The sequence below is a fragment of the Gymnoscopelus braueri genome (assembly GCF_963280865.1).
Source record: "Gymnoscopelus braueri genome assembly, chromosome: 21".
Lineage (NCBI taxonomy): Eukaryota > Metazoa > Chordata > Actinopteri > Myctophiformes > Myctophidae > Gymnoscopelus > Gymnoscopelus braueri.
In genome coordinates, this window is record NC_137623.1 from 2,757,822 (window position 1) to 2,774,019 (window position 16,198).

Consider the following 16,198-nt stretch of genomic DNA (forward strand, 5'->3'; position numbering starts at 1 on the left):
GATGAGAGAGAGAGAGGGGGGGAGGGGAGGAGAGAGAGAGGGGGAGAGAGAGAGCACTCGTCGACGAGTTTGTCGATCTGCTATTTTCAGCTTAACTCATTCTCTGCCAGACTTATTTCTGGCTGTGTTTGCCCACTGCCAGCGATTTAGTGTTTTTTATAACTTTAAAATGTTATTTTTTTTTCATTATGATCGCAAGTCCAATCGTTTATAAACACACCGGCGATACGTGCCGCTCAGACAACAGACATTCCGATCGGGGCGGAGTCTCTGTCCTCCAGCCCCGCGTAAAAACACCATGTTTCGCCATGTGAACGGAAAACTCACTTACTTTTTCACCTCGCCACAGACCTCGCTAAATCCCTTATGATCGCGTGTTCAACACACACAGGGTAGTTGTGTGAGAGGCCCAGAGAAGACATTATCAATCGGCGACATTCCATTTTGCAGTAGTAGCAGTTTCTAAATAGCGTTTCTAAACAGCGTTTCTAAACAGCGTTTCTAAACAGCGTTCCACGGCGGAGAAAAACAAAGCCGAGATAAGGGCGATTTAGCGGAAGGTTTAGAGCAGCGGCGTTTTTTAACGTCAGTGGCAGTGAATGAGTTAAGCTTTCCGCACAATACGGAAATATTGGGAATACCGGAAAAGCATCGTTCATTTTAGATTTTAACCACTTCAACCATTATCTTATACTTATACTTTCGCGATCAAAAATAATAAATAGCAGCCATACAAAGCTCATAGTGCGGCACCGAGTGCCACACTATGAGCTTGTAGATCTGCTTTTATTTTTAATCATGACATTTTTTGCAAATCTTTGAATATATATTTTTCTAAGCGAACATTTTTAACTCAAATCTTTGCTTCTGGGGGCATTCTATAAATGTCTTCTAGTTTTTGAAAAAAAACTCATGTTACAATAATATCAGTGGTTCTCAAACTTTTCCATGTCAAGGACCCCCAAAATGATATGTATTTGGCCGCGGACCCCATCTCAAAATATGTTGCTCCACACACACACACACACACACACACACACACACACACACACACACACACACACACACACACACACACACACACACACACACACACACACACACACACACACACACACACACACACACACACACACACACACACACACACACACAGTAGTGTACGTACCAGCCTGCTGAAGCCTCCATAGAGGATGCAGAATCCTCCCTGGTAGTCAGACACCTCGGCGAAGCCCTCGATGCAGCGGTAGTCGTAGGAGCAGACCACGCGGTTGGTGTGGGGGTCGATCTGGTCGATGCCCCCCGGCGTCACCTCCAGGCCCACGGGCTTCCGCGTGTCGCTCCAGTGGTGTTTGTAACAGTTGTAGCGCTGTTAGGGGGGGAGGAGGAGGAGGAGGAGGGGCCGGGGGGGACACACGCATCATGAGGACGGCGGTATTGTTTTTGGATTGTCGATTTTGACGCACGAACGAACGCATGTTGAAACGGAGACGTAAAGCCCATTAAGACCGGGCTGCGCTATGAGCGCTATGAGCTATGAGCTTGTAGATCTGCTATTTTTTTGTTTTTAAATCGTGAAAATGTGTGCAAATCTTTAGTCTGAATATATATATATTTTTAAATTTGTAAACATTTGTAGCTCAAATCTTTGCTTCTGGGGAAACGGAGAGACGTAAACCCATTGAGACGGGGGAACGCATCCGTTTATATATATATATAAATATATATAAATATATATATATATATATATATATATATATATATATATATATATATTTATTTATTTTTGACCGATAGAGGCAAATATCGTCCGATACCGATATGTGGCCAATCGGTACATCCCTAGTTATAATGCCTTATACACGCATTTGTAATGCATAATAAATGTGATTCTAATGCATTACAGACTTTAACCTTTAAGTAAAGTGTTACTGAAACAATGGACTTACCCTGCCAGTGATCTTTCCTTCTGAGAAGTCTGTTCTGAACCTCTGTGGAGAGAGCAGGGGAAAATGTTATATATATGTTATATATATGTTATATATATGTTATATATATGTTATATATATGTTAAAGTCTGTTCTGAACCTCTGTGGAGGGCAGGGGAAAAAAAGCAAAGATCAAACACATAATAATCTACATGACAAACTAGTGTGATTCTGCATAATGACTAATTTTACTTTTGGTACTTTAAGTACATTTTGATGCCAATACTACTGTACTTTTACTCAAGTACATTTTGAACTTTTGCTTGTAATAGAGTATTTCTATATTGCAGTATTGATACTTTTACTTAAGTAAAATAATGCAACCTGCAAATTGCAAGCTCTGCAATCCCTGAGCTTCACATGACATGACGGCCTGTTGGACTGCACTGCAATTCTTCTTTTTTTTTACGTTTTTATGTCAACTCTGCAAAGTCTCAGGGCTGTAAACTCTGTTCATTGAGCGTTAAACGCCTAAAGGAAGTCACACAATACAGCATGTTCAAAGACACAGAGACACACTGTTCAATATCGTCTCTGTCGGGTGTAAAACCTCATAAGTCCAAAACGGTTTCTTTTCTCGATTCAAATTCAAAAATAGCAGATCGACAAGCTCAAAGTGCGTCGCTTCTCGTTGCGTTTTGAGCTTGTAGATCTGCTATTTCTGATACTTTTGTGTGAAACGGTAGTGTAGTAGTGTAATCAAGAAGCTTCAAATTAAAATTTGTATTTCTACAACAAAGCTTCGAAATTTGTTGAAGAAAAAAAAATAGCAGACAGATCTGCTATTTTTGGTACTTTTGTGACACTGTAGTCAGTGTAGTATAATCAACTTGAATCAAGTAGCACATTAATTTACAAAAAAAATGTGGAGAAGCTCACAACGCCTCGCAGTGCGTGAGCTTGTAGATCGGCTATTTTAATATTTATCTGTGAAATCGAGTCAAACTAAATGATGATGCCTACAATTCCAAGTGCTTGTTAGGGTGGGGGGTACCCAGTTCAAATATGATTATTTTGGGGGGGTCCCCAGTTCAAATATGATTATTTTGGGGGGTCCCCAGTTCAAACATGATTATTTTGGGGGGTCCCCAGTTCAAATATGATTATTTTGGGGGGTCCCCAGTTCAAATATGATTATTTTGGGGGGTCCCCAGTTCAAATATGATTATTTTGGGGGGTCCCCAGTTCAAACATGATTATTTTGGGGGGTCCCCAGTTCAAATATGATTATCTTGGGGGGCCTGTAAAGTGTGTTAACCCTTAGCAGTATGGTAGTGGTTTCTCGGTACTCATCTCATACTCACCAGTGCCTCAGTGAGCAGCTCGGTGCGGTGTTCCGTGGAGAACTTGAGCGTTTCAGACTTCTTGCCGCTGCCCTTGCGGAATGTGAGGTTGAACTCTGTGCCCTGACCTTTCCCCACCGGCCCAATGCCACAGATGTCCCCATAAGGCCACTGGGGGCAGCACCGAGGAAGACAAAGCAAAAAGACAAGAGAATTAAATGCTGTTTCAGAGGCTTAAAGAGAGGATAGAATATGATACTGTGTAATGATGCCACGAATAGGCCTGTCACAATTATTACATAATGGCTGAAATAAATGTGCTTTCTAAGTTTTGATAAACATAATTTATAAAGTAAAGGATGACATCATCCCTCAGTCAGACGTCTCTCTTTGTTCTCTTGCTATTCTCAGTAATAAATATTTCACCCTTTTGGAAAGAGAAATGTATTTAAAACAGGTGCTGTTTGTTATCTAAAACAACTAATATCTTTGCTTCATGGGGGTCCTTGGAATAAAACATTTTGAGAAGGGGGTCCCGGACAAAATAATACATATCTAAAAATGTTTTCTAAATCTAACAGTATGTTTGTGAAGACAGACAGACAGACAGACAGACAGACAGACAGACAGACAGACAGACAGAGGGGAGGAAGAGAGGAAGAAGGCTTGTAGATCTGCTATTTTCACAATATGTATCTGTGGAGCCGAGTCAAACAAAATGGGAGTCCCCAGTTCAAATATGATTATTTTGGGGGGTCCCCAGTTCAAATATGATTATTTTGGGGGGTCACGGCCTGAAAAGGTTGAGAACCCCTGCCATAGATTACTGATTCAATCAGGTCCATTTGGTTCCATTTGTGGTGGCAGTGGTGGCTTATCCAACGGGCTTGAGGTGCTGAAGCACAGGGCACCGACCTTTGGGGGGGGGGGCACCAACGCCGAAATGTAGAGCGCCCCCGCCGTTGACAAAACGGTGCCGGGGGGCACCAAACCGGGTCCAAGCACCGGGCACCACGAATGGTTAATCCGCCCCTGACTCTCAGAGTTGCAGTGGTTCCGGTTCCTTTTTTTTTTTAATGTTCAGAACCCAAGATATGATGATTTCAAGATTTGCTGCTCCATTCACTTCTTGTTTAACTTCTTACTGAAAAAGGCTGTATCTCGGCTCCTAAGCACTTTTTTTTTTACAATGAATTTTGGCTGTGGCACTCAGAACCAAACTGCCATAAATAAGAATGGCACTGAATGAGTTAATGGTTTAAGGGATTTAAAAACTGAAGGCACCCACAGGGAAATTTTTTTTTTTCTTATTATTGTAATGACGTTCCTTCCATCATGTCTTGCTGTCCTACAGCTCTCGTTCGTTCTCCAGCCCTCCAGAGAGTAAAATAGAAATATTTCACATTTTAGCACAAGGGCGCCGCGCGCTTCAAATAGGTTTACACAATAGTTGCCTGGCAACAGGCGTGAGCAGCGCTCTTTGTGCAGGACGGAGGTTTGATGTCATCACAACGCAGGGCGAGGGGTCCGCTGAACCAAAAGGGGGGGGGCTGACATTTCCCTGTAAAATCGATCGTCATGCCAGCCGTCCTCCACACTGCAGCCTCAGGACTCAGTTTTTACCTTTACTCATAAACCTCAGCTCTGAGGTTTATTACTGGTGACAACCGCCATACTCATCACTGTGTCACTGCTGGTCAGTGGTGTAAAGTAACTAAGTACATTTACTCAAGTACTGTACTTAAGCACAATTTTGAGGTACTTTCATTTTACTGGAGTATTTCCAATTGTCTATACTTTTACTTCTACTCCACTACATCTCAGAGGCAAATATTTTACTTTTACTCCACTACAATTATTTGAAAACTTGAGTTACTAGTTACTTTGCAGATATAAATTAGACTATTTGAAAATAGCAGATCTACAAGCTCACAACGCGTCGCATCGCGATGCGTTGTGAGCTTGTAGATCTGCTATTTTCAAACATTTTTGTTCTTTTACTTTTGGTACTTTAAGTACATTTTGATACCAATACTTTTCTCCTTTTACTCAAGTAAATTTTGAATTCCAGACATTTACTTGTAACAGAGTACTTCTACATTAGCCTGATTATCAGACTGAAGCTGTGTGGAGCTTAATCTGACATTGGCTCCATGTGTCGGCGATTACAAGGGGGAGGGGATTAGAAATTCCCTAAACCAATCCTAAGGGATCCCCACGCCCACCTCCGACTCTCATTGGACAATACATTTTGTACCGGAGAAGTCATACGTAGGCAACCCGGGAGCCAGCGAACACAAAAACGCTAATAAACGGCTGACATTTGGGGAAAGGGAAAAACGGGCTTCGGTGTTCCGTGCACATTAGTGATGTGCGGGTCGGGTTTTTTCATGACCCGCCCCGCCACGGAACGCAACCCGCCTCAACCCGCCTCAACCCGCCTCAACCCGCCTCAACCCGCCTCAACCCGCCCCGCAAACCCATATATAAATCTATGGCTCAACCCGCCCCGCGACCCGCGGTGGGAAAAAATATATAATCATCATCATAATAACTCAGATTTATATAACGCTCTCTTAACACATTGGGTGCCAAAACCGTATATATACGGTTTTGCGCATACTAACGTTGAGTGCCAAAACCGTATATATACGGTTTTTGAAAAAAAAAAAAAAATAATTTTTTTTTTCCTTCACAGCAACAGGAAATATCACTCCTACAAGATTTAGACTCCAATCCACCTCCTGGTTAACTTATGACTTCAAAAACCTGTATCTCGGCTCCTGTGCACTTTTTTTTTTTACAATGTTAATTTAACTATTTTGAACTGGCTGCAACTATGGAATGGATTTCCGAATGTTTTAAATTTTTTCCCCCCGATTGTACGAGACCTGTATGTGTGTAATGAGGGGATCACCGTGAGGACGGTGATCACTGAAAATATTTTGTGACTACTTGAAAAAGGTTCAAAATGTTTAAAAAGTCCTGGCACTCAAAGTATAATATTTTAATAAACCTCTGGCACCCAATGTGTTAAGTACCCAAAGTCGCTTTAAATGTCTACAGTAGCACAACATTGTCATGGGCTACATAAACAAGCATGTTGTTCAAAATAGTTTTTTTTCTTCGTGTGAGAGCGGCTGACCCGCTCACCCGCAGCCCGCATAATTGCCTCTGAAATCCTGAATCAACCACCCGCGGGGCGGGTCAACCCGCCCCGCGGGTTGACCCGCGGGGCGGGTCAACCCGCGCCGCGGGTTACGGGTCGGCCCGCTCATCACTAGTGCACATGGTAATGTGTGTGTGTGTGTGTGTGTGTGTGTGTGTGTGTGTGTGTGTGTGTAACACATGGTAATGTGTGTGTGTGTGTGTGTGTGTGTGTGTGTGTGTGTGTGTGTGTAACACATGGTAATGTGTGTGTGTGTGTGTGTAACACATGGTAATGTGTGTGTGTGTGTAACACATGGTAATGTCTGTGTGTGTAACACATGGTAATGTGTGTGTGTGTAACACATGGTAATGTGTGTGTGTGTAACACATGGTAATGTGTGTGTGTGTGTGTGTGTGTGTGTGTGTGTGTGTGTGTGTGTGTGTGTGTGTAACACATGGTAATGTGTGTGTGTGTGTGTGTGTGTGTGTGTGTGTGTGTGTGTGTGTGTGTGTGTGTGTGTGTGTGTAACACATGGTAATGGTCAATGGCTGTGTTGCACATTCAGATGAATTGCTCCAGCCGCTGAGGAGAACCGGGACAGACGCACAGAGCTTTGTAGAATTATAGGATGATGTGTAAATCTGAACATCATTGTAAATGAGGGTCTCCTCCCCTCAATGAGGGTCTCCTCCCCTCAATGAGGGTCTCCTTCCCTCAATGAGGGTCTCCTCCCCTCAATGAGGGTCTCCTCCTCTCAATGAGGGTCTCCTCCCCTCAATGAGGGTCTCCTTCCCTCAATGATCTCTCTGAGAATTTTAAATAAAAAGGGCTGAATGAGGGGGGGGGGGGGGGGGGGGTCACACTGACCTGGTTTGTCACTTCCAGCGTGGCGGGGTTGTACGTGGTGATGCCATGAGTGCCCACAGAGAAGACCCGCTTGTACCTGGAGGGAACAATGACAGAGGATGAGTCGCAACACTACACACACACACACACACACACACACACACACACACACACACACACACACACACACACACACACACACACACACACACACACACACACACACACACACACACACACACACACACACACACACACACACACACACACACACACACACACACACACACACACACACACACAGAGTTCGGTGTGTGAATTCACAGGAAAGTGGATGAAGTTACTATAGCTGAACATTGGATCCAATTAAGACTTCATTCCCTCTCAACCAATGATCCTGAAATACCCTGCATGACAATAAAGCTCTGTCTAGCATGAGGCTGAAACCTGCTGCTAGATGAGAGAGGATCAGTGTTGGACGTTATGCATTACTATATGCATTAAATACTATATGCATTACTATATGCATTAAATACTGTTTAAGTTTAATCTGAAACAAATGTATACAATATAGAGTAGGGGGTCCCTGCTTCATCTCTCTCTCAGCTAGGGGGTCCTTGGACTGAAAACGTTGAAGACCTGTGCATTAAATACATTTTTTGAGTTAAAATGTTTGCTTTAAAACTATATATATTAAAAGATTTGCACACATTTTCAAGATTTTTCAAAAATAGCAGATCTACAAGCTCGTAGCGCGGCACTCGGTGCCGCGCTACGAGCTTGTAGATCTGCTATTTTTTAATAGCCAAAGTGTAAAATAATGCTTTTTAGCCCAAATCAAAAAGTGACACAGATGTGTTCCAGGTCATAATGGTTTAAAAATAATGCAAAGACAATAAGTCAGTAGTTTAATATTAATGAAAAAAATATAAAGTATGAAAAAAGTGTAAACAATAATACAAAAATATAAAATATTTATGGGACTTAAAATCCTGATGATTGCGGCTTGACTTAATCTTTTTGTATAGAATTTGTTTTTGAAATTTCACTTCCTAAGTTTATTTATTTTTCTCAGTTCCCTGTAAATGTTTAGTCAAATGATGTGTCCGCAAGTGTGGGTAATGTAAAAAACCTCTAGCCGAGTCAAAAGCCTTGGTGTAGTCATGGACTTAGACCTATGTATGGTACACAATACATATGGCTGAGATTTCAGTTCCTTCTTTATCTTTCTCAGTTCTCTGTCTGCTGGAAAGCTCTGGTCAAATGATGTGTGGTTTGTCAGAAAGTGTCTGCAGGCGATACACAAATCTACATAACCATAATCACTAGAGGACTATAATGGTCCAATACAAACACTGAGTAAATGCATTGAACAAATCAACAATTGGAGGTGCCATCATTTTCTTCAATTAAACAAAGGCAAAACTGAAATAATAGTTTTTGGAGCCAAGGAAAACAGGTTAACACATTGTGTGCCATAAATGGTCCGGACCGTTTTGGGCCATTTTTGTTTTTTATATATTTTTCCCACGTGGGGCGCTCTAACGAAACTTTGGGATCATCCAAGGAGTCTCTAAGAAGGAGAGGCCGGATGTGGATCCATGTCAAAAATGCTTCCGGTCGTCCGCTCCAATGTTAAAAAAAGCTAAAAGCTTAATATCTCCTATTTCTTTTTAAAGGTTCTATGACATTCATTTTAACTTTTTTAATCTTTTATGTTTTTTTGGGGGTTTTATGACCTCAATTACACCAAAAAAAAATCTGAACTTTGAACATTCAGTGGATTTTCTGTGGTCTGGGGTTTTCTGAATAATTAGGCTGAAAAGTAATCTGAGCTTGGCCCTTTGGCAGTGAGGTCACAGCCGATTAATCCCGCCCACTCTCCTCCTCGCCCCTCCCCGATGGCGATGATTGACAGGCAAAATCCCTCACCAGCGACACCCGCAGGAAAAGATTTATTTTTTCATTGCAGTTGAAAAGGCTTTAGAAATGTGAGAGAAAAACACCTGCCATGGATCAATGGAGTGGAATTTTTTGTTAAAACTTTCTATACACGTTTGAAGGACCATGACAAAGACTTTTAATGTGTGGTAAAACTGAACGTCATGAAACCTTTAACGTGGTGGAAATGAGCCGTTTTCGATCGGCGACCACTCTGCAACGGAGGATCGCGTTAGAAATATTATTGTTCCAGGCGTTAGTCGGGACCCTCCGCCGTCTCGCACGCACGCTTTGTTTACATGCGCGTCCTCGTCGGGGCTTCTACAGCACGAAACACATCAACGTAAGTGGATGGAAGATATGCTGGCACTAGATGTACGCTATTTTAACCCATTGATACCTGGAACGCATCTGTGTCACTTTAGATGTCTTTGGCTATTCAAAAATAGCAGATATACAAGCTCATAGCGCGGCACCGAGTGCCGCGCTACGAGCTTGTAGATCTGCTATTTTTGAAAAAAATCTTGAAAAAAAAATCTTGAAAGAAAATGTTTTAGATTTTTTTTTTCAAAATGTTTCAAAATTTCAAAACTTTCAAAAAACCTCAGGTCTTAATGGGTTAATAAACCTCTGGCACACGATGTGTTAAACAAAGGCAAAACTGAAATAATAGTTTTTGGAGCCAAGTCAGCGCCCAACTCCAATCGGTAATGTTAAACACCTCTAGCCAAGTCAAAACCCTTGGTGTAGTAGTGGACTTAGACACTTAAGACACATTTTATACAAAAATGTGCCACAGACATGTACAAGTCTTGCCACGGGCACGTTTGTTGCCCATCCCTAAATGTCTCAGAATGTCTGATATGCCAACATTATACTATTATTAGCCCAGATGTGGTAAAGTACCCAGGAGGCTCCTGTATGTGTTCCTTCTCTTCCTTCTCGTCTCTAGGAAGCCTGACCTTGGTGCTGGGTGGCTGACACACAGGTCACATGATGCCCGGTTAATTATTCATTCCCTGTGACTGGGTAGGCTTTTATTTTTATTCTCTGGCCGAGCAGGTGATCTGTGAACCAACCCCTCCTCCTGGCCAGAGACATGATGTCTCCTGACCTGACCTGAGCTGACCTGACCTGACCTGACCTGAGCTGAGCTGAGCTGAGCTGAGCTGAGCTTTGCTGAGCTGTGCTGTGCTGAGCTGACCTGAGCTGTGCTGACCTGTGCTGAGCTGTGCTGTGCTGACCTGTGCTGTGCTGTGCTGACCTGTGCTGTGCTGTGCTGTGCTGAGCTGACCTGTGCTGACCTGTGCTGTGCTGTGCTGACCTGTGCTGAGCTGTGCTGTGCTGAGCTGACCTGTGCTGACCTGTGCTGTGCTGTGCTGACCTGTGCTGAGCTGTGCTGTGCTGAGCTGACCTGTGCTGACCTGTGCTGAGCTGTGCTGTGCTGAGCTGACCTGTGCTGACCTGTGCTGAGCTGTGCTGTGCTGACCTGTGCTGTGCTGTGCTGTGCTGACCTGTGCTGACCTGTGCTGAGCTGTGCTGTGCTGACCTGTGCTGACCTGTGCTGAGCTGTGCTGAGCTGACCTGTGCTGTGCTGTGCTGACCTGTGCTGTGCTGACCTGTGCTGACCTGTGCTGACCTGTGCTGTGCTGTGCTGACCTGTGCTGACCTGTGCTGTGCTGACCTGTGCTGACCTGTGCTGACCTGTGCTGTGCTGTGCTGACCTGTGCTGACCTGTGCTGTGCTGACCTGTGCTGACCTGTGCTGACCTGTCCTGTGCTGACCTGTGCTGACCTGTGCTGACCTGTCCTGTGCTGTGCTGACCTGTGCTGACCTGTGCTGACCTGTGCTGTGCTGTGCTGACCTGTGCTGACCTGTGCTGTGCTGTGCTGACCTGTGCTGACCTGTGCTGACCTGTGCTGACCTGTGCTGACCTGTGCTGTGCTGACCTGTGCTGACCTGTGCTGACCTGTGCTGACCTGTGCTGACCTGTGCTGTGCTGACCTGTGCTGTGCTGTGCTGACCTGTGCTGTGCTGTGCTGTGCTGTGCTGTCCTGTGCTGTGCTGACCTGTGCTGTGCTGTGCTGACCTGTGCTGAGCTGTGCTGACCTGTGCTGTGCTGACCTGTGCTGTGCTGTGCTGTCCTGAGCTGTGCTGACCTGTGCTGACCTGTGCTGTGCTGACCTGTGCTGACCTGTGCTGACCTGTGCTGTGCTGACCTGTGCTGACCTGTGCTGTGCTGACCTGTACAGGGTTGGGATTATTTTAGGATTTTAACGATTCCGGTTCCATATCGATTCCCTGTAAACCAGTGGTTTTCAACCTTTTTCATGCCAAGGACCCCTAAATTGATATACATTTGGCCGCGGACCCCCAACTGAAAATGTGTTGTGCCAGGGACCCCCCAGAAGCACAAAGATTTGAGTAAAAAATGTTTGCTTTAAAAATGATATATTCAAAGATATGCACACATTTTCACGATTTTTCAAAAATAGCAGATCTACAAGCTCATAGCGCGGCACCGAGTGCCGCGCTATGAGCTTGTAGATCTGCTATTTTTGAATCGCCAAAGCTAAGTGGTTAAAAATGATTGTGACGCTATGTTAACTCATTTTGCTGGGGACCCCCTGGTACCCCCCCCCCCCCCCCCCCAAGGACCACTGGTTGAAAACCACTGCTGTAAACGGTCCGATTCCTTAACAGACAGACAGACAGACAGACAGACACACACACACAATTCATCACTGTTAGCCTACTTCGACGGAAAGCAAGAAGGCGTTAGAGGGGTTTGAGGAGGTTCTGGATGATTGAGTTACCAACATGTAACAGAGTCCATGCAGGAGCATCTGAACAAGAAAAATACATTAAAAATACAAATCTGAAGAGAAGGATCTGTTAAGCAAAGCTTTTACAGTTTCCTCAGAAAATAAATTTGAATATTGGTCTTAGAAATTGGCAGATATTCGAATATAGTGTATTTGAATATTATTATTATTATTATTATGTTACACTTAATTTTTTTGCTTATGTTTAGTTGACAGGGACAATAAACATAAGATAGATAGATCGAATATAATTTGTTTCCCCATATTAGAGGAATATTCAAATATGAATTTACCAGCCCTAGTGCACGGTGCTATGGATCACACAACAGCAGGTATACGGCATCATGTGAGAATAAAAAAGGTCACTTCTCAATCCTAAGGTTCAACCACCAACGCTGCTTCTCCATCCCAGAGTTTCTGGGATTTCATAATAACGTGCAGCACTGTGTCACGTTTAGCAACTTCCTGAGTCGGTCCAAAAAAAAGACACTAGCAACTCTGCCCTTCCATCTCTCCATACATACAGTAACATGCACGGTTTTCAGTTCAAAATAAATTCAAGAGACAGCTTGCTAATGCCTACTAGTTGACAGAATGCCACATAGTGATACAAAAGTGTGACAACGAATTACTGTAGGAATGGACAGAAGCTGTTATGTGTTCTAATTATAATATTATATGTGCGTGACTATACAACCAAGACGTCTCATTATTAACCACTTAAACCCACACTTAATTGACTAGGGTCCCCCTGGCATCTACACTAGGCACCGCTACTTTTCCCCCCGTTTTCCCCCTACACCAAATCTCTTCGCCGAAAATAGCCGATTCAGCTTGTAAATCGGTTATTTTTGCTGAACGTTGACCTCAGAATAGAGAGACAGGTCTCATTCAGTTAAGACGGACAAACTACATATTTTCTAAGAACACTTTTCTCTTTTTTCTTTTCAGGAAGGAAAGGAAGTGCTTTGCAGTGGAAAGCCTATCAACCGGCAGACAGGAGACTCATTCAGCCAATCAGATTACTGGGCCGACGGCCTCTGCACTTCCTCATTGGCTAATCAATGAGGAAGGGACCCCCAACCCACAGTAAGCCTCGTACAGGACGGGTCACATTAAACTACAACTAATGTAAATTATACAATATAGCAGGAAAGCAAGTCATCTGATTGTTGTCATGGAAACAATGAAGTCAGGGCAAAGGATCATTTTAAATTCAGGATGTTCAGGATACATGATGTTATAATAATTTGGCATTCTCGTAAATATGTTTTATAAAACATTGGGTGGGGTCATGTGGGGGACATGTGGGGTCCGGGGAGCCCCAGGGGTCCTTGAGGGAGTTCCAGGGGGTCCCCAGCTAAATGATGGATAGTTAGGAGCCAAATGGACCCTTTTGGTGTCTGTAACTCTGAGAGTGTACAAATGGAACCAAATGGACCCGTTATCCATTTGTACACTCTCACAGTTACATTAACATTGATTTTACAATATAAATTGGGAGATAGAAATGACATTAACTCTCTCAGTGCCAACTACGAGTTATCCAGAGGTCTTTTTTTAATAAAAAAAAATCAGAACCAAATATATCGTGATCCGAAGATTTGCTGCTCCATTCACTTCTTGTTTAACTTATTATTATTAATTTGTTTTATAAAAAAAAAAAATGCTGGCACAGTTCGCAATATTTTTTTTATTTCATTGGCACTGAGAGAGTTAAATGGGGGTCCTTGAAATTAAAATGGTTGAGAATCACTGCTAGCGCAGTAAAAAAAGTCTTCTCTTATATGGGGGTCCCAGGCATATCTTTTCAAATGGGGGTCCACGGGCTAAATAAGTGTCAATTCGGGGGTCCTTGACATGAACAAGTTTGAGAACCACTGCTATAAAATAATTCTGTTACATCAGCACCCCCCGGCAAACAGAGGAGGGAGTGCACACCTGTGTTGACACCTGCCTCATCACCGCCCCTCAACTTCTCCGCGCGTCCCAAATAATGGCCTGCCTCTCATTGAAAATGAATTACATAGGCGCGTTGGCCGCTTGCCGTGTGAAAGGACCTTAAGAGGTGTCTGCCCGACAGTATACAGTATAATATACCATGTGTCCCTGTGGAGGGTGGAAATATAGTGGCCCTCTACATCAGGCTTGTCAAACTCGCGGCCCGCGGGCATTTTGCGGCCCGCGGAAAGGTCCATTGCGGCCCGCGAAGTGATTTGAAAAAACACCTTTTCATACTAGCTCTAATGGAAAAAAAACGAGAGAGAAAAAAAAGACAAAAGAAACGGCGGAGCCGGCAGGAAGTTATCCCCCCCAACCCCCTTGCCTCTGACTGTGAAGGTCTAATAGTGGCCAAACTTGTTTTGTGAGAACAATGGCCAAGTCATGTCTAAACAATCAAGACAAGAGGAGATCAAGAAATAAATCTAATCACCCACGCTGGCACAAACATGTCAGTCTAAAAGTGTATAGATCCCTGCTAACCAGCGCTGCCCAGGGAAACAAGGACGAGGAATTTTATTGGCTCACTATACATCGTAACATCGCTTCTTTAAGGGGACCGTAAGGGTCCATTTGGTTCCATTTGTACGGGTGGTTGCGTCGTTGCGTTTACATGTGCGGTGGAATAACGGCCGTTACGAGTGAAACGCTCAAAAGTTTCACTCGTCCTCTGTCTCCGTTGACAATTTTAATAATCCAATTGATAATAATCTGTTTAGGAAACTCTTAAAAACGCGAATGAATGACTAGTGTCGCCTAGTCTAGTGACTAGTGTGCGCTGTCTTCTCAGTCTATCGTTGCCGAAAATGGCTGATCTACAAGCTCACAACGTGGTGCGAACAGACGCGGTGTGAGCTTGGAGATCGGCCATGTTTGGTGCGTGACACTGTTGTACGATGAAGTATAAATTGCGCTTTTAAAGTGACAGTACACACATTAACCAGTTAACAGTTTCTTCAATATTATTTTCCAAAAGTAAAAAGGTCACTTAAAATGTAGTGCAAGTAATAAATTTTGGCTAAAACAAAGACAAAAGAATAGAAAAAATAAATATGCATTTTTTGTTTATAAAGAGCTGAAGAGACATGGAGATTTTATAGTAATTATTACATTATGAAAGTTACTACTGCTCAGAACCTGGTCCCTGATGTTGACAGGTCAGTTAAAGCAAAGAGATGTCAGGTACATCATTTTTTTGTAAAAAAAAAAAGAAACAAAAGAAAATGATGTTGTTTTGACCTGAGCTTTTACTGTTAGGGTTATTTCTTTTCTATTCTAAAACCGAAAAAAAAGCATTGAGTGTCATTATTTTGATTCATTGACATTTTCTGAATTGTCGTTATTGTTCAATAAAAACGACTGAGTCATTGTCTGAGTTGCATTGCTGATAGTAGGCCTCAAAAAAATAATGTTGTGTACTGTAGCTATTTACTGAAAATATTTATAATTTTTTTTATAATCCATGCATCGATTCTTCAAACGCTTATCCGGAGCCGGGTCGCGGGGGCAACAGATCCCGAGGCGTTCCCAGGCCAGTGTGGAGATGTAATCCCCCCATCTGGTCTGCCCCGGGGTCTCCTTCCAGTGGGACACTATTATATACAAATTAATTCATAATTAATTTGTATATAATCTTCATAAATTTTTTTAAAGTGATATGCTGTAGTTATAGCAGTGACTGAGACAACAGACTGAAAAACAATGATGTATAACTGAATGTGCATGAGCGTGCATGCGTGTCTCCGTGTCTGCGTGCCCAGTCTGCCCACCTCAAGTCACCATTTGACCAATCTTGCCCGGACACCAAAATGAGTTTGACACCCCTGCTCTACATCATCAAAGTTGCATCACCCCCATCATAAAAGTTTGTGCAAATCTTTGAATATATATATATATATATTTTTTTTAAAGCAAACATTTGTAACTCAAATCTTTGCTTCTGGGGATAAAAAAAAAAGGCATCTAAATCAAACAATTATTTTGATAATATCAGTGGTTCTCAAACTTTTTCATGTCAAGGACCCCCAAAATTATATGTATTTGTCCGCGGACCCCCATCTCAAAATATGTTGTTCCAGGGACCCCCAGAAGCACAGATTTGAGTTACAAATGTTCTATATATATATATTCATAAATTTGCACAAATGTTCAAGATTTTTCAAA

The 16,198-nt window shown here is 42.9% G+C and overlaps 1 protein-coding gene across 1 annotated transcript in view; it reads right to left on the reverse strand.

Moving 5' to 3' along the window:
* LOC308077338 (dnaJ homolog subfamily C member 13-like) overlaps window positions 1-16,198 on the reverse strand; it is a 107,424-nt gene that overhangs the window by 73,723 nt on the left and 17,503 nt on the right. Inside the window, 4 exon segments of the mRNA XM_080417985.1 lie at window positions 1,169-1,369; window positions 1,950-1,991; window positions 3,293-3,442; window positions 7,290-7,365. Coding sequence (XP_080274111.1) covers window positions 1,169-1,369; window positions 1,950-1,991; window positions 3,293-3,442; window positions 7,290-7,365 — 469 coding nt within the window.